This window comes from Salmo salar, chromosome 10 (assembly GCF_965601325.2).
Source record: "Salmo salar chromosome 10, fSalSal1, whole genome shotgun sequence".
Taxonomy (NCBI): domain Eukaryota; kingdom Metazoa; phylum Chordata; class Actinopteri; order Salmoniformes; family Salmonidae; genus Salmo; species Salmo salar.
In genome coordinates, this window is record NC_138300.1 from 98,286,056 (window position 1) to 98,309,744 (window position 23,689).

General features: G+C 45.7%; 1 protein-coding gene across 1 annotated transcript; it reads left to right on the forward strand.

Moving 5' to 3' along the window:
* LOC106561332 (nuclear factor of activated T-cells 5) lies at window positions 1–23,681 on the forward strand. The gene is made up of 12 exons (XM_014125176.3): window positions 1–282; window positions 3,584–3,712; window positions 5,969–6,638; window positions 13,711–13,894; window positions 14,009–14,199; window positions 14,312–14,484; window positions 14,697–14,831; window positions 15,002–15,054; window positions 15,145–15,277; window positions 15,393–15,574; window positions 17,258–19,304; window positions 19,437–23,681. Exons 1-12 carry the CDS (start codon window positions 213–215, stop codon window positions 19,904–19,906), a joined length of 4,437 nt encoding a protein of 1,478 aa, XP_013980651.2. The 5' UTR covers window positions 1–212; the 3' UTR covers window positions 19,907–23,681.
* Window positions 23,682–23,689: the final 8 nt, after the last annotated feature.

The following is a 23,689-nucleotide window of genomic DNA, read 5'->3' on the forward strand; positions in this document are numbered from 1 at the left end:
AATCGTGACGTCATCGTCAGTGCTGCTAGCAGAATAGTTCGTGCTAATTAACGGTTGTCTGGGTCCATTTAACTTTTGTTTCTTATCACTTTATTTCACCCAGATGCAATATTTATTGTTTGTACTGTAGTCATATTTTGTTGGTTTATTGCTCGCTAATGTTTGTTGGCTGACTGGCTTCGTCCTGATCCAGGTGAAGATGAAGCGCTGCGATGCCCTCTGATTTTATATCCCTCAGCTCGGATCTCGACCTTAATTCCCCCAAATCCCTTTACTCTAAAGGTAAGAATTATACGAATGTTATGCCTTGTGGCATAGATGCAGTTGAACAGTTTTCCTATTGTTTTTGGACTATGACTGATTAACGGGTAGATGGCTAGATAACGTTAGCTAGTTGGCTGGCTAGATAACGTTAGCTAGCTAACGTTAGTACTGTTCGTTGGCTATCTAAAGTATGCAGAGAGCTGATGCGCGATAGCTAGTTAGCTAATGTGTGCATGATGGACAAACTATAGGGAGCAACTAGCATCTAACATTAGCTAGCAGCAGGAGGCGTGTTGTGTTATTGTTTTCCCTCGGGGCAGTCGTTGTGGTTCGGTCCCATGACTATGGGCGGCGTGATATCTAAACGATTTCTAAGGCTAGGTTCAAGTTGTATAGTAACAAACTTCTCCTCGATGTATTGTTGAATGTGTCACGATGGTTTAGCTAGTTGGCTACATTAGCCACCAGGCTCCATTGCCATGGCTCGGTAAACCAAATGCTGAGAATCAGACTAGACCAGTTGGCAAGCATTTAGGCGCGTAACAGGTTAAAACCAGGTCATCTGCCTGGTGTGGAACGCGTGAAAGTGCCCCCCTTTTCGTTGTGCTTACAACTGTGTGTGTTTGTGGTTTTACTATCCATGTGGGGACCAGAAGTCCTCACAAGGATAGTTAAACAAGGAACATTCGGACAAGAGGGGAAATGTCGCAGGTCCCCAAAAGGAAAAATGCGGCTTAAGGGTTAGGGGTAATAGGATTTTGAATGGGAATCAATTGTTTGGTCACATATGTTACAGTAAATAGCTAATTGGCAGGCCTTGTCAAAAGTTAAGTTAAGGTATGTTCAGAAATCAGACTATTCATTATTATATTTAACATGATAGCTAGTTATATTATCAATATGATCTACTTACCTAATTGTATTGGTTTGAATAACATCTAGTCCCCATATTGAAACAATGTAACCCCTTTCACTCTGAATAACAAAAGTGAAGTGCATTTTATTCTTGTTATAGTAGTAAGATAAATGTGAAGCTTGACCTACAAACCGGTTTCATAGAACCGTCTAATGTCCAAGCCTAACTGTATCTTGTGTGTCTGATTAGGCTACTTTGCCAGCTGATGTGGTGGGTGCTGACTGAGTTATAACGGATGCAAGGCTGCTCTTGTGATAACAGCTATGAACAGGCTTCATTTTCCTCTCACTGCTCAGCCCACTCCTCCTCCAGTCCAGCTGTGTCCGGAAGTGATCAAAGCCTGGGAGGTTCCAGTCAAAATACCTTCTACAGGTGCAAGATAAGACTGGCATGCGTTGATAGTGGTGTCAATTCCTCAGCATAACTTAAAAAAAATAAACAGAATTATAGACGCACTGCTGTCTTGGTGCTTGAGGTCTGCTAGTGGTTTTGAACCTCTCGTCTTATTCCTTATTGGCTAGTCATCTAGGCCTAGATAGGGGCTTGCAGCGAAGGAATGCTACTGTGTGTTTTGACTTCTGTTTTCTGATGTAGGCCTAAAGCAATGTTTTTTTCTTCTTCTGAATTCTGAAAACTCTCTTTCCCCACAATCTACAGATGCCCTGTATATGGACTAGCCTACCTGCTGATACAATGGTTCAGACACATCTGTCCAGACCCTGTGTGTGGTACACTAATACTGCAGTATATTAAAGGCCCTGCCATGCTAACATGAGCTAGCCATATGGTGCTGCTGTTGAATGTGATGAGGAGTGTGTAGCTTATTTATATGACAGTAATTGGCTAAGGAGAATTCATAAATAGTTGTTTACTGTAGGTAGATTGGTTACATCTTATTTCCTTAACTGGTGGCCCATGGGCCGACTTTGGCCCGGGTGGTTTTATTTGACCTCCCAAGTTTAATGAGTACAAAATATAAAAATGATTTATTTATTTTCATTGTTGGACATGAGACCGTAAAAACACTAGGAAATCAGCTCGAAGTGATTTTAATTTAGCAATCTGTTCCCATGTATTCTCACGCATAATAGACGTGATGGGATACAAATGTAACCAAGGTTTGAAATGATTGTTTTTGTCGTATTATATCTGTTTGGGCTTCTTGCGGTCAATTTGCAGTTTACAAATTATTTGTAATTATCTTCGGGCCCCCGACCATCCGCTCAAAAAACAATCAGCCCGTGGATAGACTGGATCTAGGCTATGCTATCCATGACCTAGGCAGCCTATTGTATTTCAATGTCTGGCCTTGTATTCGGGTAGGATCTTTGTCTTTTAATCTCATAGAACCAGACGTGTGTCTAAATATTGCATACAAGCTGTAGCTGTGAACTCTGGCGTGCATGATTACCTATGAGTTAAATATGCATGTTAGAAGACTGGGCATTGCTAGAGACTGGTGGATTTTTGGCGTCCAGCTTGTGGGCTGGCAGTTGTAACAAACACATTTCGGTGTCATCAAAGCAAAGGGCCAGCTGCAAGAAAGAAAAAAAATAGTCTGACCGTTGGCTTGGCACAACTTCAAAGCTAGTGTAATGTGAGCAGTGTGTAGCCAGCCGACAGAAAAGTATGTGGTGAGGTAATCGGATTGTAGTAGGGGAAGTATGCAAGACTTGGCTGACTTGTAGGCCTTGGCTAATAAAAGAGAATTGTTATAATCTAGGCCTATTGCTGTGCTCTTCCCCCCACATTGACCTATCGCTATATCAAAATCTGCACAAATCACAATCTTTCTGTTGATTTCATTCGCTTCATGCAAACATTATGGGGCTTTTGCAAATGTCTAATTTCCATAGCAAATTAGCAGACCCCAGCTAGTATGGAGAACTAGAAGGAGAGAAATACTGTGGTATGGGGAAGCGAGTGAGTTTAGTGCCGAGGCGATGCGTTTTGGTGGAGTGTAGTCTACCTCCAACCACATCAAGTAGGTATCAGTCGGTACTTGTAAAAATGTCCATTCTTTCATGCGTAACTTGTACCTATGGATATTTTTACAAGTATCGACTGATACCGATTCAATGTAGTCGGAGGTAGGCTACACTCTGCCGAAACTCATGGCCACCGGGAATGATGGAGTTGAGAATTGTTGGTTAAGGTAGGACTAGCCTAAGCCTTTTGGTTTGGTCACTATGCTGCTGGGGTTGACTCATTAAAGGCAGATCAGATGACTGCTTGCTAGGCTACATATGCTAGATGGATACGCTGCATATCCACAGCAGATTTATCTGTCAGAGTGTTGATGAGCTATGTTTCTTAGCAACCAGGCGACCTCTCACTCTTAGTGGTGTTTGGTGCACTTTTAAACCCCCTGATTTCTCTCCTCATCCTCCTCTTCCTCACCAGAGTCTGTGTATGACCTCCTCCCTAAGGAGCTCCAGCTGCAGTCGTCCTCCTCCCAGACAGACACACCCACCATGAGCCAGAAGAGTGGGGGAGAGGCCGGACCGCCCCCTTCTGCATCCCTGGCCTCAGGTAAGCCCCTCACTCTCAACCCACCAGTCTCACCTAGGATCAGATTACTCTCCTCATAACCTCACCTAGATCATTAGTAGGCAGAACATTAGGCTGACCTTAGATCAGTGTCTAGGGAACAACTCTCCACCCTTCCTGCTGAGTGCCTAGTGGTGGGTGCTAGGTGTGAGAGAGTGGGAATAAATATAGTTAAAAAAAAGTGAATGAGCACGGCCTTGGTCTATATATTCCTAAAGTCATATTAGGCTACACACTACTGTTGCCTGTAATCTGTCACTCTAGAGTCTATAATCAAAATATAATTAACTGTTTTGTTTTCATTCGTTTGATTGTTCAATGTTTTCATCTCTCTTACTTAGAGAGATGTAAATTAATTAAACCCATCACTAGAGACTGTATTTACCGTCAGTTTCTATTGTTAGTTTTTATTCTCAGATGGTGGGAAGAGGTGAAAACAGCAGGTTATAATTAGCAAAGCAATTATCTTGTCCTTTTAGCACTTCTGAATTAGCACGCCTGTCTGGATCTGAACTGCCTGTCTGCTATAGCCTTTCTGTGTTGAATTGGCACGCCTGTCTGCTATAGCCTTTCTGTGTTGAATTAGCACGCCTGTCTGCTATAGCCTTTCTGTGTTGAATTGGCACGCCTGTCTGGATCTGAACTGCCTGTCTGCTATAGCCTTTCTGTGTTGAATTAGCACGCCTGTCTGCTATAGCCTTTCTGTGTTGAATTAGCACGCCTGTCTGCTATAGCCTTTCTGTGTTGAATTAGCACGCCTGTCTGTATCTAAACTGCCTGTCTGCTATAGCCTTTCTGTGTTGAATTAGCACGCCTGTCTGGTTCTAAACTGCCTGTCTGCTATAGCCTTTCTGTGTTGAATTAGCACGCCTGTCTAGATCTGAACTGCCTGTCTGCTATAGCCTTTCTGTGAACAAGATAAGGATCTGAACTGCCTGTCTGCTATAGCCTTTCTGTGAACAAGATAAGATGACACGCACAAACACACTAAGTCATGTAGACTAGCATAAAGAAATATCTCGAGATCAGAAACGAATGACGTGCTAGTGTCACTTCAGTGAATGGGGTATTAAAACAGAACGTGAAATGGTTTTGAAAATGGCAGAGTACTCATACCCTAGACTAGTAGACCACTTCCTTTTATCACAGGAAGCTGACTGAACTTGGTAGTCTTGTGGCTGCTGTCATTGTGCACAGTAAACCCGAAATAGGTATAAGTTGACCATAATCACTGATACAGGCTTTGATATATTCTTAACCCCCTTATTGGTTACTGTTAGGATTGGAGTGTAGGGTAGCCTGTCCCAGATCTATATGTGTTTTAGCCAACTCCTCTGACTCTCGTTCTCATGCCTTACATGTGCCAGGCTAGGGTAATCTGATCCTAGATCTGTGGTTACAGGCATCTTCTACCTCAAGCTCAGTTTTAGTGCGATGACAGGTCCCAAGCTATCTTTTCACACCAAACATATCTGCCACAGCTGTACTGAAGCATTACAAATCTATGAAGAGACAACTTAAAAAGTTATATCCTCACAACAGTATTTCATTGATTCAGTTTGCGGATTGCCAGGAAGTTGAGTCATGACTGATCAGCTCTTGTTGCTCATTGGCTGTCTCATTTGTATTGCAGGAAGTTTCCTCCCTCTGAGGCAGGGGGTGGCTGCATATAAAATGGCCTGCAGGTCACTGCTCCATAGGTCAGAGCCTTGTTTATTCTGTTGCCATGGCTACGCTCAGTCCAAACCCAATCCTCCAATTGGCATGTTCAGACCATTGTATAGGCCTAATACTGTATGCACAAACTGCTCTAGCCTCCCTCTACATTTAATTTGGCACCGCATCTTTAGTTAGCAAATTTGTCTGTTAAGAGGAAAGTCTGACTGACCAGATTTTGCTGTTTTTTTGTTTCTGGCAATGTGTATGCAACAATTTTACGAAGCATGCCGTTGATTTTTAAAGAGCAAGTTGTAGTAGGAATAAACATTCCAATGGGGGAAACATGGGGCCTATTTGTACCATTCTCAACTTTAACTTCAGAAAATTTGACCAACACCAGAGAGCTCTGGCATGCACAGTAAGGGAATGTAGCCACACACAAAACATCTTCAAATCAATTTAGAGTTGGGAAGAAGGACATTTCTAGTTAAATCATGGTCAAATGAAGCTGTTTGAATGGGACTGCTAGCCTGCCCTGTATTGGCATCTGTACTAACAATGCCATCTTCCACTCTCCAGATGCCACCTCCTCCACCTCCAGCCCTTCTCCATCCTCCTCTCAAGACATGGGAGACCCCTGCAGCACTGGCCCCAGACCCAGCACAGCCCCCTCTACCTCAGCCATGGAACAGCCCCAGCCCCCCCTCCTCCTCCACCATCCCAGCAGTGCCCCTAGAGAGGGTTCTGGAGACCCAGGGGGATCAGAGATGCAGGGGGTAGAGGGAGCTCTGTCTACCCTTGGAGGGGGAGGCTGCAGTGGGACCAGCTCTGGAACAGGAGGAGGAGACCCAGGAGCAGGGGGGGTGGGAGCCCAGCAGCCCCAGAACACCCCCTCTAAGCGGAGGCCAGTGCTGAGCATCTCCCCCCCTCCAGAGGACCTATTTGATGACAGCAGTATGTCCTGCCAGGAGGATCCAGCCCCGGCCGGGCCAGCAGGGCCAGACTCAGAACACAGCAGCAGCATCTGGGCCGACGACTCAGCCTCCAACTTCAGCCTGATCAGCTCCAGCTCCTACAACGACAACACAGAGGTCCCCCGCAAATCCCGTAAACGCACCCCCCGCCAGCGGCCCGGGCCCAAGCCTGCACCCCCAGAGGACAGCATGGACGTGTTTGATGCAGACAGTGCCAAGGCCCCACACTTTGTCCTGTCTCAGCTGGGCCCAGACAAGGCCAGCCCCAAGCCCAGGTAGGTTGCATAGTGTGTGTATCTATCTATCTCTCTCTCAGCAAAAAAAGAAACGTCCCTTTTTCAGGACCCTGTCTTTCAAGGTAATTTGTAAAAATACTAATAACTGAACGGCTCTTCATTGTAAAGGGTTTAGACACTGTTTCCCATGCTTGTTCAATGAACCATAAACAATTAATGAACATGCACCTGTGGAATGGTCATTAAGATACTAACAGCTTACAGACGGTAGGCAATTATGGTCACACTTCTGAAAACTTAGGACACTAAAGAGGCCTTTCTACTGACTGAAAAACACCAAAAGAAAGATGCCCAGGGTCACTGATCTGTGTGAACGTGCCTTAGTCATGCTGCAAGGAGGCATGAGGACTGCAGATGTGGCCAGGGCACGCCTAAGACAGGGAGACATGACGGACAGCTGATCGTCCTCGCAGTGGCAGACCACGTGTAACAACACCTGCACAGGATCGGCACATCCGAACATCACAGCTGAGGGACAGGTACAGAATGGCAACAACAACTGCCTGAGTTACACCAGGAACGCACAATCCCTCCATCAGTGCTCAGACTGTCCGCAATAGGCTGAGAGAGGCTGGACTGAGGGCTTGTAGGCCTGTTGTAAGGCAGGTCCTCAGCAGACATCACTGGCAACAACGTCGCCTATGGGCACAAACCGACCGTCGCTGGACCTGACAGGACTGGCAAAAAGTGCTCTTCACTGAAGAGTCGCGGTTTTGTCTCACCAGGAGTGGTGGTCGGATTCACGTTTATTGTCGAAGGAATGAGCGTTACACCGAGGCCTGTACACTGGGGCGGCATCGATTTGGAGGTGGTCCATTATGGTCTGGGGCATTGTGTCACAGCATCATCGGACTGAGCTTGTTGTCATTGCAGGCAATCTCAACGCTGTGCGTTACAGGGAAGACATCCTCCTCCCTCTTGTGGTACCCTTCCTGCAGGCTCATCTTGACGTGACCCTCCAGCACGGCCAGGCACGACTCCAACACCATCATTCCATTTGCTGATGACACAACACTGATCAACAACGAGACAGCCTACAGGGAGGAGGTCAAGACAAAGGAGATGATTGTGGACTACAGGGAAAAGAGGACCGAGCATGATTCATTCTCATCAACAGGGCTGCAGTGTTGCAGGTTGAGAGCTTCAAGTTCCTTGGTGTCCATATCAACAACAAACTAACATGGTACAAGCACACCATCACAGTCGTGAAGCGGGCACGACAAAACCTATTCCCCCTCAGGAGACTGAAAAGATTTGGCATGGGTCCTCAGATCCTGAAGGATTACTATATCCTATCCCAGGTATTCCTTAAAGAGGTGGGGTTTCAGGTGTCTACGGAAGGTGGTGATTGACTCCGCTGTCCTGGCGTCGTGAGGGAGCTTGTTCCACCATTGGGGTGCCAGAGCAGCGAACAGTTTTGACTGGGCTGAGCGGGAACTGTGCTTCCGCAGAGGTAGGGAGGCGAGCAGGCCAGAGGTGGATGAATGCAGTGCCCTTGTTTGGGTGTAGGGCCTGATCAGAGCCTGAAGGTACGGAGGTGCCGTTCCCCTCACAGCTCCGTAGGCAAGCACCATGGTCTTGTAGCAGATGCGAGCTTCAACTGGAAGCCAGTGGAGTGTGCGGAGGAGCGGGTTGACGTGAGAGAACTTGGGAAGGTTGAACACCAGACGGGCTGCGGTGTTCTGGATGAGTTGTAGGGGTTTAATGGCACAGGCAGGGAGCCCCGCCAACAGGGAGTTGCAGGAATCCAGATGGGAGATGACAAGTGCCTGGATTAGGACCTGCGCCGCTTCCTGTGTAAGGCAGGGTCGTACTCTGCGAATGTTGTATAGCATGAACCTACAGGATCGGGTCACCGCCTTGATGTTAGCGGAGAACGACAGGGCAATGTAAATGTAAAATTGTTAGACTCCAGCCACCCTAGTCATAGACTGTTCTTTCTGCTTCCACATGGCAAGTGGTACCGGAGCGCCAAGTCTAGGTCCAAGAGGCTTCTAAACTGCGTCTATCCCCAAGCCATAAGACTCCTGAACATCTAGTCAAATGGCTACCCAGACTATTCACATTGCCCCTACCTTCTCCACACCACTGCCACTCTGTTGTCATCTATGCATAGTCACTTGAATTAACATGTACATACTACCCTAACTAACGGACAGTGCGGTTTTTGGTACTGCATTGTCGGTTAGGCGCTCGTAAGTAAGCATTTCACTGTAAGGTCTACACCTGTTGTATTCGGCGCATGTGACTAATAAAATTTGATTTGACAATGCCACCAGCCATACTGCTCGTTCTGTGCGTTATTTCCTGCAAGACAGGAATGTCAGTGTTCTGCCATGGCCAGCGAAGAGCCCGGATCTCAATCCCATTGAGCACTTCTGGGACCTGTTGGATCGGAGGGTAAGGGCTAGGGCCATTTCCCCCCAGAAATGCCCGGGAACTTGCAGGTGCCTTGGTGGAAGAGTGGGGTAACATCTCACAGCAAGAACTGGCAAATCTGGTGCAGTCCATGAGGAGGAGATGCACTGCAGTACTTAGTATCTGGTGTGACCACCAGCTGTATTGACTGTTACTTTTGATCACACCTTTGTTCAGGGATACATTATTCCATTTCTGTTAGTCACATGTCTGTGGAACTTGTTCAGTTTATGTCTGTTATATGTTATGTTCATACAAATATGTACACATTAGAGGTCGACCGATTTATGATTTTTCAACGCCGATACCGATTATTGGAGGGCCAAAAAAAAGCCAATACCGATTAATCGGCGTTTTACATTTTTTTAATTATTATTATTTGTATTTATTTTTTTGTAATGACAATTACTACAATACTGAATGAACACTTATTTTAACTCAATATAATACATAAATAAAATCAATTTAGCATCAAATAAATAATGAAACATGTTCTATTTGGTTTAAATAATGCAAAACAAAGTGTTGGAGAAGAAAGTAAAAGTGCAATATGTGCCATGTAAAAAAGCTAATGTTTAAGTTCCTTGCTCAGAACATGGGAACATATGAAAGCTAGTGGTTCCTTTTAACATGAGTCTTCAATATTCCCAGGTAAGAAGTTTTAGGTTGTAGTTATTATAGGAATTATAGGACTATTTCTCTCTATACGATTTGTATTTCATATACCTTTGACTATTGGATGTTCTTATAAGCACTTTAGTATTGCCAGTGTAACAGTATAGCTTCCGTCCCTCTCCTCGCTCCTACCTGGGCTCAAACCAGGAACACATCGACAACAGCCACCCTCGAAGCAGCGTTACCCATGCAGAGCAAGGGGAACAACTACTCCAAGTCTCAGAGCGAGTGACGTTTGAAACGCTATTAGCGTGCACCCGGCTAACTAGCTAGCCATTTGACATCGGTTACACCAGCCTAATCTTGGGAGTTGATAGGCTTGAAGGGGTAGGTACAATTTGTGGAACGTTCCAACAGGAATCTGTTCCAAAAAACGTAAAGTAAAAGGTTGCCAACCAACAATGCATACAAAGTAGCAACGCATACAAACCTAGCTAACTAGCTGCTGAATAGGCATCAACTCACCACGTAGCTTATTCTTAATGTTTGTCCATAGGCAAACAGACATGTGAGGACAGACAGTTTTTGGAATAAACGTGATGAGTGAAAAACGCAATGAAATAGACCACTCCCTACCCGGTATCTTATTCTGCCGCTATACAACTTTGTATGCGTTGTTTTTTGGAAACCTTGTTATTTACGAAGTTTTTGGAAAAGATTCCTGTTGGAACGGTCCACAAATTATACCCACCCAGGTTGAAGTCATAAACAGCGCAATGCTTGAAGCACAGCGAAGGGCTGTTTGAATGAATGCTTACGAGCCTGCTGCTGCCTACCACCACTCAGTCAGACTGCTCTATGAAATCATAGACTTAATTATAATATAATAAACACACAGAAATACGAGCCTTAGGTCATTAATATGGTCGAATCCGGAAACTATCATCTCGAAAACAAACGTTTTTTTTTTTCTTTCAGTGACATATGGAACCGTTCCGTATTTTATCTAACGGGTGGCTAAGTCTAAATATTCCTGTTAGGCATTGATGTTTATGGTTAGGTACATTGGTGCAACGACAGTACTTTTTTCGCAAATGCGCTTGTTAAATCACCACCCGTTTGTCGAAGTAGGCTGTGATTCAATGAAAGTTAACAGGCACCGCATCGATTATATGCAACGCAGGACACGTTAGATAAACTAGTAATATCATCAACCATGTGTAGTTAACTAGTGACTATGTTAAGATTGATAGTTTTTTTATAAGTCTAATGATAGCTAGCAACTTACCTTTGCTTCTTGCTTCCCTCGCGTTACAGGTAGTCAGCCTGTTAATCCTTGTGGAGTGCAATGTAAGGCAGGTGGTTAGAGCGTTGGACTGGTAACCGAAGGTTGCAAAAACAAATCCCCCCCTGAACAAGTCAGTTAACCCCCGTTTCTAGGCCATCGTTGTAAATAAGAATGTGTTTTTAATCTGACTTGCCTAGTTAAATAAAGGTGTAAAAAAAAAAATATATATATATATATATATATATATATAAAATAAAAAAATATATGTAAAAAAAAAAAAATCGGCAAATCGTTGACCAAAAATACCGATTTGTTATGAAAACTTGAAATCGGCCCTAATTAATCGGCCATTCCGATTAATCGGTCGACCTCTAGTACACATATTAAGTTTGCTGAAAATAAACGCAGTTGACAGTGAGAGGACGTTTCTTTTTTTGCTGAGTTTATATAGTACCAGTCAAGTTTGAATACACCTACTCATTCCATGGTTTTTCTTTATTTTTACTATTTTGTACATTGGAGAATAGACATCAAAAGTATGAAAACACATTTGGAATCATGTAGTAACCAAAAAAAGTGTTAAACAAAGCTGTCATCAAGGCAAAGTAGCCACCCTTTGCCTTGATGACAGCTTTGAACAGTCTTCACTCTGCGGTCCAACTCATCTCAATTGGGTTGGGTGATTGTGGAGGCCAGGTCATCTGATGCAGCGCTCCATCACCCTCCTTGGTCAAATAGCCCTTACCCAGCCTGGAGGTGTGTTCCAGTCTTGGAATTGTATCAACTCGCTACCCAAAGCTTTTACTTGTTACATATTGTTAAATGCACTAAAGAGGAACAATGAGTACATATGTTCATCCCCAGAATCTTTTCACGTGTCTATTTTCAAAGGATAAAGCTAAGAGCATTAACAACTTCATAGTTAAGAACATTAACAATATGGAAGAACATTTTAACTTATTCTACAAGAACCATTATCACTCGCTAAAAATACAACCTTATGGAACAATCCTTGGCTAGGTTTTCAGAATTCACCAATTAAATTGGTCCACATGGAAAACTAAAGCCATATAAAACCGGAAATGACGTGGACATTTATTTCCATGACAGAATTAAAGTGTTAAGGTCTCCCGAGTGGCGCAGTGGTATAAGGCACTGCATCGCGGTGCTAGCTGCGCCACTAGAGATCCTGGTTTGAGTACAGGCGCAACAGGGAGACCCATGTGGTGGCGGACAATTGGCCTAGTGTCGTTGGGGGAGGGTTTGGCCGTCAGGGATGTTCTTGTCCCTGTGGCGGGCCGGGCACAATGCACGCTGACACGGTTGCCAGTTGTACGGTGTTTCCTCCGATACATTGGTGCGGCTGGCTTCCAGGTTAAGTGGGCGTTGTGTCAAGAAGCAGTGCGGATCGGCTGGGTTGTGTTTCAGAGGACAGACGGCTCTCGACCTTTGCCTCTCCCGAGTCCGTACGGGAGTTTCAGCAATGGGACAAGACCGTAACTACCAATTGGATACCATGAAATTGGGGAGAAAAAAGGGGTAAAATAAAAAATATTTTGGACTGAACAAAAATATAAATGCAACATGTAAAGTGTTGGTCCTGTGGGGGAAAAAAAGGGAAAAAAATAAGCTGATCCCAGAAATGTTCCATACGCACAAAAAGCGTGTTTCTCAAATGTTTTGTTTACACCCCTGTTAGTGAGCATTTCTCCTTTGCCAAGATAATCCATCCACCTGACAGGGGTGTTGGCCCCAGAGTCAAGAAGCTGATTAAACAGCATGATCATTACACAGGTGCACCTTGTGCTGGGGAGAATAGAAGGCCACTCTAAAATGTTATGTTTTGTCACAACACAATGACACAGATGTCACAAGTTTTGAGGGAGCGTGCAATTGGCATGCTGACTGCAGGAATGTCCACCAGAGCTGTTGCCAGATAATTTTATGTTAATTTCTCTACCATAAGTTGCCTCCAACATCATTTTAGAGAATTTGGCAGTGTCTCCAACTGGCCTCACAACCGCAGACCATATGTAACCACACCAGCCCAGGACCTTCACATCCGGCTTCTTCACCTGCGGGATCGTCTGAGACCAGCCACCCGGAGAGCTGATGTAACTGTGGGTTTGTACAAACTGTCAGAAACCATCTCAGGGAAGCTCATTTGAGTGCTCGTCGTCCTCACCAGGTTCTTGACCTGACTGCAGTTCGGCGTCGTAACCTGACTTCAGTGGGCAAATGCTTACCTTCGGTGGCCACTGGCATGCTGAAGAAGTTTGCTCTTAACAGATAAATCCCGGTTTCAACTGTACCGGGCAGATGGCAGACAGTGTATGGTGTCGTGTGGATGAGCCCCATGGTGGGGTTATGGTTTGGGCAGGCATAAGCTACGGACAACCAAAACAATTGCATTTTATTGATGGCAATTTGAATGCACAGAGATACATCCATCACCATGTTTCAGCATGATAATGCACGGCTCCATTAGAAGAGTGGGATAACATTCCACAGGCCTCAATCAACAGCCTGATCAACTATGCCAAGGAGATGTCGCACTGCATGAAGCAAATGGTGGTCCCACCAGATACAGACATGTTTTCGGATCCATACCCCTACTTGTGTTTATTTGTTTTTAAGGTATCTGTGACCAACATATATATCTATGTTCCCAGTCATGGGAAACCCATAGATTAGGGTCTAATGAATTTATTTGTGTTGTGTGTTCTCCAGTTCTCTGGAGGCTGGGTGCCTGCTGAAGGGATGTCTTCTGTCAGGTCAGTACCCCCAGAAGAGCGAGGGCAAGGAGCTGAAGATCCTGTTGCAGCCAGAGACCCAGCACCGGGCGCGCTACCTGACCGAGGGCAGCCGCGGCTCTGTCAAAGACCGCACCCAACAGGGCTTTCCCACGGTCAAGGTGAGACGCTTTCTTTTTCCAACCAATTTAAAATAAACTGTATTAGTCATTAGGTTGATTTGTGTGTTAAGCTGTGTTGCACTCTCAACTCTACTCACCGTCTTCTCTCTCCAGTTGGAGGGCGTCAGTGAGCCGGTGGTGCTGCAGGTGTTTGTGGCCAGTGACACAGGCAGAGTGAAGCCTCATGGGTTCTACCAGGCCTGCAGGGTGACAGGCCGCAATACCAAAGCCTGCAAGGAAGTGGACATCGAGGGAACCACTGTCATAGAGGTCCCTCTGGAGCCCAGCAACGCCATGTCACTAGCGTAAGGGACTCATTCATTGAGTTAATGAAAATAGATGCGTTGTTGAAATATCAGTGTGTTACTGTGTGTTTGTTTCACCATCTGAACATTTTGTAACGTTGAATCTTGACAGGGTTGACTGTGTGGGGATCCTGAAGCTGCGTAACGCGGACGTGGAGGCTCGTATTGGGGTTGCCGGGTCCAAGAAGAAGAGCACCCGGGCCAGGCTGGCCTTTAGAGTCAACATCCCCCATGCTGATGGGTCTGTCCTTACCCTGCAGACCACTTCCTCACCCATCCTCTGCAGTGAGTCAACTACCACCATATTCATACAAACACAAATAACTATTGGTTATCCAGAGTATAAAGTACATTTGGATGTATATGTGCTTGTTTGATGTTCATTCAATGCAGTGTGTTCATGTCAGGCTGAAACAAAAGCTGGCACACCACGTAGCTCCAATAGTAGGGTTTTGTGGACCGCAATTATTCATACTCTGCTGTGTGTCCTTCCCCAGCCCAGCCAGCGGGGGTGCCAGAGATCCTGAAGAAGAGTCTCCACAGCTGTTCAGTGAGAGGAGGAGAGGAGCTCTTCATCATAGGGAAGAACTTCCTCAAAGGAACCAAGGTCTTATTCCATGAGAACCCAGCAGGTACCAGCACTAACCTGCCTGCCTTCTTCCTTTCTTTCCTGTCCTCTTTTTCCCTTTCCTCATATCCCTTTCTTCCTCTGTTTGTGGTGTCTGTAATGTCTCCTCATTGAGTGGCTTTAAAATATATATATATATATATATATATAGATAAAACATTGATTCTTTTCCAGATGATAATTCGTGGCAGGCTGAGGCAGAGATTGACATGGAGCTGTTCCATCAGGTAGCCCATTGATATCATTGCATGAGAGATGCATACGGATCATGAGCTGACTTTGTCCTAATCCTAATGATGATGTTGTGTTTCCTCTAGAATCATGTGATAGTGAAGGTTCCTCCCTACCACAACCTGTCTGTCTCCTCTCCTGTCTCTGTGGGCGTCTACATCATGACCAATGCCGGGAGGTCACATGACGTACAGCCCTTCACATATACCCCAGACTCAGGTGTGCCCTGCTAAGAAAGGAGTGATGACGGGTTCACTAAGGCTCCCTCTATGGAATACAATGTGTGTGTTTCTCTCTCTTGGTTAACCTGCTTTTTTGTTCTGTCTCACACCAGAGCACTCCCTGGACATGTCTGTGAAGACCGAGGGGTCTTCTCTGGCTAAGGCCTGCATCTTCCAGGACCAGATCAAGTCTCTGGCCTCTGACCCTGCCCAGTCTGCTGGTGAACTGGTCAAACGACAGGAGGTCACCCCTATGGAGGTCTCCAGCAATAACCCATCCACAGCACTCTTCAAGGTAGGAGCAATATACCGGTCATGTTTATCCCAGGATCCTTGTATCCTCGTGGCCAAAAGTTTTGAGAATGACACAAATATAAATTTTCACAGTCTGCTGCCTCAGTTTGCATGTACTCCAGAATGTTATGAAGAGTGATCAGATGAATTGCAAAGTCCCTCTTTGCCATGCAAATGAAATGAATCCCCCCAAAAAATGTCCACTATATTTCAGCCCTGCACCAAAAGGACCAGCTGACATCATGTCAGTGATTCTCTCGTTAACACAGGTGCGAGTGTTGACAAGGCTGGAGATCACGCTGTCATGCTGATTGAGTTTGAGTAACAGACTGGAAGCTTCAAAAGGAGGGTGGCGCTTGGAATCATTGTTCTTCCTCTGTCAGCCATGGTTACCTGCAAGGAAACACGTGCCGTCACGTCATCATTGCTTTGCACAAAAAGGGCTACACAGGCAAGGATATTGCTGCCAGTAAGATTGCACCTAAATCAACCATTTATCGGCTCATCAAGAACTTCAAGGAGAGCAGTTCAATTGTTGTGAAGGAGGCTTCAGGGCGCCCAAGAAAGTCCAGCAAGAGCCAGGCCCATCTCCTAAAGTTGATTCAGCTGTGGGATCGGGGCACCACCAGTACAGAGCTTGCTCAGGAATGGCAGCAGGCAGGTGTGAGTGCATCTGCACACACAGTGGGGCGAAGACTTTTGGAGGATGGCCTGGTGTCAAGAAGGGCAGCAAAGAAGCCACTTCTCTCCAGGAAAAACATCAGGGACAGACTTATATTCTGCAAAAGGTACAGGGATTGCTGAGGACTGGGGTAAAGTTATTTTTTTCTGATGAATCCCCTTTCCGATTGTTTGGGGCATCCGGAAAAAAGCTTGTCCAGAGAAGACAAGGTGAGCGCTACCATCAGTCCTGTGTCATGCCAACAACAGTAAAGCATCCTGAGACCATTCATGTGTGGGGTTGCTTCTCAGCCAAGGGAGTGGGCTCACTCACAAGTTTGCCTAAGAACACAGCCATGAATAAAGAATGGTACCAACACATCCTCCGAGAGCAACTTCTCCCAACCATCCAGGAACAGTTTGGTGACGAACAATGCCTTTTCCAGCATGATGGAGCACCTTGCCATAAGGCAAAAGTGATAACTAAGTGGCTCGGAAAACAAAACATCGATATTTTGGGTCCATGGCCAGGAAACTCCCCAGACCTTAATCCCATTGAGAACTTGTGGTCAATCCTCAACAGGCGGGTGGACAAACAAAAACCCACAAACTCCAAGCATTGATTATGCAAGAATGGGCTGCCGTCAGTCAGGATGTGGCCCAGAAGTTAATTGACAGCATGCCAGGGCGGATTGCAGAGGTCTTGAAAAAGAAGGGTCAACACTGCAAATATTGACTCTTTGCATCAACTTCATGTAATTGTCAATAAAAGCCTTTGACACTTATGAAATGCTTGTAATTATACTTCAGTATTCCATAGTAACATCTGAGAAAAATATTTGCGTCATTCTCAAAACTTTTGGCCACGACTGTACATTTGTATCAGATGGTTTGGCTGGGACGTCACTCTTTAGTTGTATCAATAAAAGAAGACATCGGGATCCAGAGTCATTGGGCAAATTGTAGGGAAGTGTGTAGATTCTAGAAAATATTTAATTCCTCTCTTTTTGTCTCCTTCCTTTAGCCGTCGTCTGACACCCTCGTCTCGGTCCAGCAAACCCTGGAGCTGAGCTCCAGCACCCCGCCTAGCACTCAGTCCTTCCCCAGCCCCATGCCTCTCCAGCCTGGGGAGGTTGACTTCCCCCAGTCCCCGGTCTTCCCCTCCCTGGAGCCCCTCTGCACCATCCAGAAGCAGGACATCGCCCCAACCACCTCCTTCCCTGTCTCCAGCGACAACACCACCCTCCCCCCTGTCCCTCCAGAGGTACCCCAGCAGTTCCTCCGGGACCCCCAGGAGAGCCTGCCTCAAGATTCCTCCAACCCCAGCAGTGAGGTGGTGGTAGTGGACATGTCCCAGATGGCACCCCACTCCCAGCCCCAGCTCCCCCTGTTCCCCCAGGACGGGGTGGCCCAGCTGGAGAGGGCAGTAAGGGAGCTCCAGGCAGGGGGAAGCGACCTGGTACAACAGGTTATGGAGGCAGCAGTGGCTCAACAGCAGCTCAACTCAGTGCTGTACAGTCCCACGCCCTCCACTGACTCACTGCAGCAACACGTACAGGACACCATGAACAGCCTGAGACTGGGGGGAGCTGAGGGCTCTCTAGCCACACAACACCTACAGATGCAACAACAGCAGATCCTTGGCAACATGCATCAACAGCAGCAGCAGTTACATCAACAGCAAGTCCTTGGCAACATACAGCTACAACAGCAATTATTATTACAGCCACAGGATCAACAACTGCAGCAACAGATACTGGGTAACCTACAACAACATCAACAGTTTCAACAGCAGCAGCAGGTACTTGGCAACATACAGCTACATGATCATCAACAACTTCAGCAGCAGCACCAAGTACTGGACAACCTACAACAACAAAACCAAGCACTAGGCAACCTGCAACAGCACCAGCTACATCAACAACAGTTACAGCAGCAGCTCCAGACTGAGTTCCTCCAGCCCCAGATCCACTCCTCATCTCAGCCCCAGCAGCAGCCTGTGTCTCTCCTCCAGCAGACTGGGGAGCTGCTCACCATCCAGACCTCCAGCTTCCCCCAGGAGCCCCCCTCCCACTCCTCTCCTCCCCAGCAGCTCTTCCAGTCCCCCAGGCCTCTGTCGGAGACCTCCAGCCCCCAGCACCAGGCAGCCCTGCTACAGAACACTCTGACTGTGCTGACCAGTGGTAACCTCAGTCAGGAGCCGCAGGCCACAGGGTCCACACTGTTCCTTTCTCCCAACACTCTCTCTAACCAGGGTAGTCAACAGCAGCTAGCGTTCCTGTCCTCCATGGAGACTTCAACCTGTGAGCCCCAGACCATGTCAATGTTCCAGGCCCAGCAGCAGCAGAGCACCCCCATGGACCAGCAGCAGTCCCTTCAGCAGACACAACTACAGCAAACCCAGCAGCTTCCCATGGCTCAGCAGAGCTCCTTGTTCCAGACTAGCCCTCTGCCCCCCAGCCAGCACCCTCAGGCCCAGCCCACCGGCCTCCTCCTCTGCACCGCCTCCCTCAAACCCCAGGCTCTGCCCCCAGCCCTCCTCTTTAGTACCCAGGCCCAGGGCCCGTCCATGGGAAGCAACAGCACCCCTTGCCCCCAGGACACCCCTGCTTCCCTCTTGTTCTCCCAGCCCACCATGGTGGGGGTCAGGGTAGAGGTGGCCCAGACGGACCCAGTGGAGCCCATGTTATTCCAGGACCAGAGCTCCTCTGTAGGGGGGACCCCCGCCTCCAGAAATACCCCTCCGCAGGGTCTGTTCCAGGGGCAGCAACCTATGCAGGTGGGCTCCAGCTCAGTCAGTGGCCCTCCCAGCCAGCAGGTGGAGCTGTTCCTGCCACAGGGTTCTCTTTCTGGTCTGCAGGGCAGCATGGCCACACAGGAACTAGGAAACCAGGCTGCAGCAGGGGAAACTATCTTCGTAATGCAGAGTGGGCTGGGGGTTGTGGGACTGCAGAGTACCACATCCTCCCCTGGTAAGAGACCCCCAGAGCAGCTGTTCCAGACGGGAGTGAGTGGGAACGTTGGCCAGCCAGGAGGACAACCCAACCTGTTTGTGTTTGGCCTCCAGGACGGTGAGACTGCTTTACCTGACAGGATCAGTACTCCGCATGCACAATAGTAAAGGAATATTTACTTACTTGATATATAATACCCCATTGATACATTTCAGAGTGTTTGTGTGGCATCCTTCTCTTTCTCCTCAGATTCCTCCCAGCTGATGACGTCCTCTGGTCCTACAATGTCTGCCCAGAGCCAGCCCCAGAACCACAACCCTTTGCAGGCCAGCCACATACAGCCTCTCATGGACCCAAACATGGGCGAGACCACCACACCCATGCAGACTAATCTACAGACACCCATGCAGACTAATCTACAGACACCCATGCAGACTAATCTACAGACACCCATGCAGACTAATCTACAGACACCCATGCAGACTAATCTACAAAACGCCATGAGTAGCTTAGAAAATGCCTTGCAGGCCAACATACAGACCCCAATGCAGACCAACATACAGACTGCAATGCAGACCAACATACAGACTACCATAGAAACAACCCCCATGCAGACCAACCTCCAGACCCCCATGCAGACCAACCTCCAGACCCCCATGAGCACCGCCCAGAACATGGAGAAGATAGAGGACCTGCTGGAGAGCCTACAGGAGCAGTGATCTTTACTCTGACCACCGATACACTGATGGGGGTTCTAGTAACTTCTGCCCACTCTTTGAACCCCAGACTGGGCCAGGTTGTGTCTGCTGCTTACAATACAACCCCTACAAGCAACACAGATATGGATAATGGGGGTAGAGATGTCTGGCCATGCTATGAACCTCCTAAGAACATGAAGTAATGAAGACGTTTTAAAGATTTGATCAGATGTGCTCGTGTACCCCTAGCTCATATTTTGATGAGTGTCTGTACATGCATTCATAGACAGAGACGGCTGGGCAGGCGTCGCTATGATGAATTGGTTGAGTGACTACTCCTCTTGCTGGAACAGAGGACAGTAACTCCTGTATCCATCAGTCTCACGTATGCAGTGGTTCTTCTATTTCATACTATACTGTGTTATTGATGGCCTAACGGGGGGAGGGAGATCGGAGAAAGAGCAGGAGAGGGATACAGAAAGCTGGAGCAAAAGAGAGTGACGGATGGTAGATGGATTGAGATTTAAAAGCGAGAGAGTGAAAGAGAAGGGCAGCCAGATGAAGGCATCTTGCTGTGTTCTTGTGAGTGTACAGCACAGCTTCAGTCATATCATACAGCAGTCTGTATCTGGCCAACATATCTCATCTCTTCTTTTGGCACTTCCCATAGTTTGCATTTAGTTGCGTATTAGTACACACAGGCTTTCTCCATTGTAATGCTTAGTTTGCTTATGTTCTGCAACTTGTGTTTGTGGGGGGATTTTAGAATTGGATTTGGAAGCATTTCCAGTATATTGTGAATGGAAGGATGCTTTCTACTGGGGAAAGTGAAGCGTTGTGTGGTGTTATAAACATTAAGCACTTTATAAACTGTCTTGTGTGACCAGCCAATCCTTATATCCATCCAGAGGCTCTGGGGTTAGAGCACATGTACTTGTCGACTTCCATTTAAATAATCATTTGTAATGCTTTTTGTCAAGGTATACAGTTTAACACATTGCCCATGCATTTATACATTTTCACCATATTTTTGGAGTAATAATTTAGATTTTTCTAAAGATGTTTTTTGTCTTAGTGTTGAATTCATCTGAAGCCTATTTATACCAAGTGATCCAGTCAGTGTCTGTCTGTCAATTCAGTCGGACTTCCCATAGTGAGTATACAGTCTTCGTTTTGATGTGTGTGTGTAACTAGGTCCTGTTCGTAGGCTTGCATATCTCTGCCCCCACAAAATATTTCTATTTTAAGTCGATACATTGTGTGTACACATACGAGTGGGTGTGTGTCATTTTTCTAAAGGATTTACAGCATATTGCAATCTGTAGCCTACAATTTACTGTGTACTGTAACAATCTGCGTAACTTAACAGACTGTGTTTTACCTTGTCTTGTGTGTGGTGTGGTTGTAGTTTTTAGTTGGTTTCTGGTTCATGTACTGACAGATGTTGAACTAGTACTGCCAGTGTTCAGGGCAGAGCTGTGTGAAATAGACACGCAGTACTTCTCCCATGCAACGTCACTAGGGACTCACAGCATCACAAAGGCTGTTCCAATATCCACACGAGCATACCATTTCCTGTGAACTTCCACATGTATGCTATGCCTGTATGGGCATTGGAACATGTGCTTAAAATCTCTTACTTTGGCTGTGTTTAGACAGGCAACTCAATTCTGATCTTTTTCCACTAATTGATCTTTTGACATCAGATCTTTTTCTGTGCTGATGTGATTGGTCAAGAGACCAATTGGTGAAAAAAATATCAATTGGGCTGCCTATTTAAACACAGCCATAGAGAGAGCCATTCTCATGTTATCTATGGTGCTATGTGCAGATGTGATGGACACTTCTAATGCCATGTTTATACTAATATTTTATACTCATATCAACAGAACGAATATTAATCTTGTGGTTCAGTCTTAATTGTGTTTCTATAGTGATGGCTGTGAACAGGCAGCGTGAGGGGTGTGTATCTGGACTTACTGAAAACATATGTTCTGTTCAAAACATCCTAATGTTTGTTTACTCATTTGTACTTTTTTTACTCATTTTAACTCATGCAGCTTTCATGGATATTAACATTGTGTTTTTGTACAAATATTTTTAAATTACATTTGTAAGGTACTCTCCCAACAGTTTTGCCTCTTCTGTCATTTTCATGCAAATGAATATGCATTTGAACCCATGTTGCTCTACCCTGCTTTAGATGAAAGGTGATACTGTTATTCCATATCCAATAAGCAGTAGTCTGTTTTGACATATTGACAAACAGATGGAATGACCACTTTTAAGTTGTTGCTCAGATCCCTATAGGCTCATGTAGGCATTTGACCTTTTTCATATTTTATCATTCTGTCCTGAGAAAGTATGTCTACTCCATTTTAAAATGTCATTTAGAAATCTTCTTACCCATGAGTCCGATTACATGATTTTCTGATGTATGCAGTACAGTATATAATTGTTAAAACATTGGACGAACTCCAGTGTACAATTAGGTGTGTATACTACCAGATGTCTTCATGTAGAACTCTGGCCAACAGTAGTAAACTCATTCTAAGCTAACCATACGCTTTGAAATGGACACTATTCCAGCATAGAAATGAGTTATTTATTCCCACAGATGATGTATGCTATTTTGAACACAATTTGGTTTCACCTATCCAAAATGTCAGTTTGTCCTAAACACAATAGATGATCACATCTCTAAATACTGACGCCCAAGCCTCCTATTTCAATGGGGGATTTTCAAGAGCACATATTGTGGAATAGTAATGCCATACAAATAGATGAAGCCAACCTCCGAGTATCTCCTCTCTGTGTGATGAATGTAGCTTTACCTCAGTGGTAAATCTGTTAGTACTGGACCAATTCTACTGTTTTTAGAGGAAATATTTGAGGTATCCTAATATTGACCCTTTGGTACGATGGATGTGTGGAAATACATTTATTTTGTGGGTCTAATGTCTGGTTTCATGTTCCAAGGCCTACTGTCACACTCACTTCGATGTATCTATTGCTTAACTGTTTGAATTCATCACATTCATCTGAAAATACTAGCTAAAAATGTTCACTTTGAAGTGGAAAAATAGCACACACATGGTCTTCATCCACAAATCAGTTGTCATTATCTCATGCGAATATGAATATCCATGTTGAAATGTGAGATAGGGGTGATCAGTTGTGAAGTTCTGTGTGCCTTGAAAAACCATCAGTGTAGTATGTTTACCAGATTCCCTTTGTCGTGAGTCAAGACTGCACCTCTCTGTCTAATGTTCTATCTCTAGATGAACTCTGACAAGTCATTCTTCAGTCTAGATAGTGTCAGTGATCTGCTTTTAGTTCCATGACCACCTTAACCAATGCGGTGTGATTTAATGCATCCATCCCTGGTTGCAATACTACAAATGTGATCACCTTCACTCTTGGAACTGCTGTGCAGCTTAACACGTAAACTGAATACATGTTTGTTTCTATCCTAATTTCAGGACTGATGAGATTCATAGTTGTGAGATGGAAAAGGAAGGTGATTGTTCTGATTGTCGGCGTGTGCTTGTCAGTGTTGCTGTGAAGAGCTGGACATGAGATCAAAAGGAGAAGTGATAAGACTTCTATTGCCAACAGAGTGAGCTGTGTTTTGTGTTATCAGTTTCACCTATCAACTGCTTGTAGAGCTTCATCTATTCAGACAATGCGTCAGAACTTACCCTCTGTTTTGTCATACATATGAAATGTATTTTTGTGATATTTCTCATTCTGCTGCTACATGATGAGTAAATAAAGATGAAGGTCTTTGCTTCAACTGTTTTC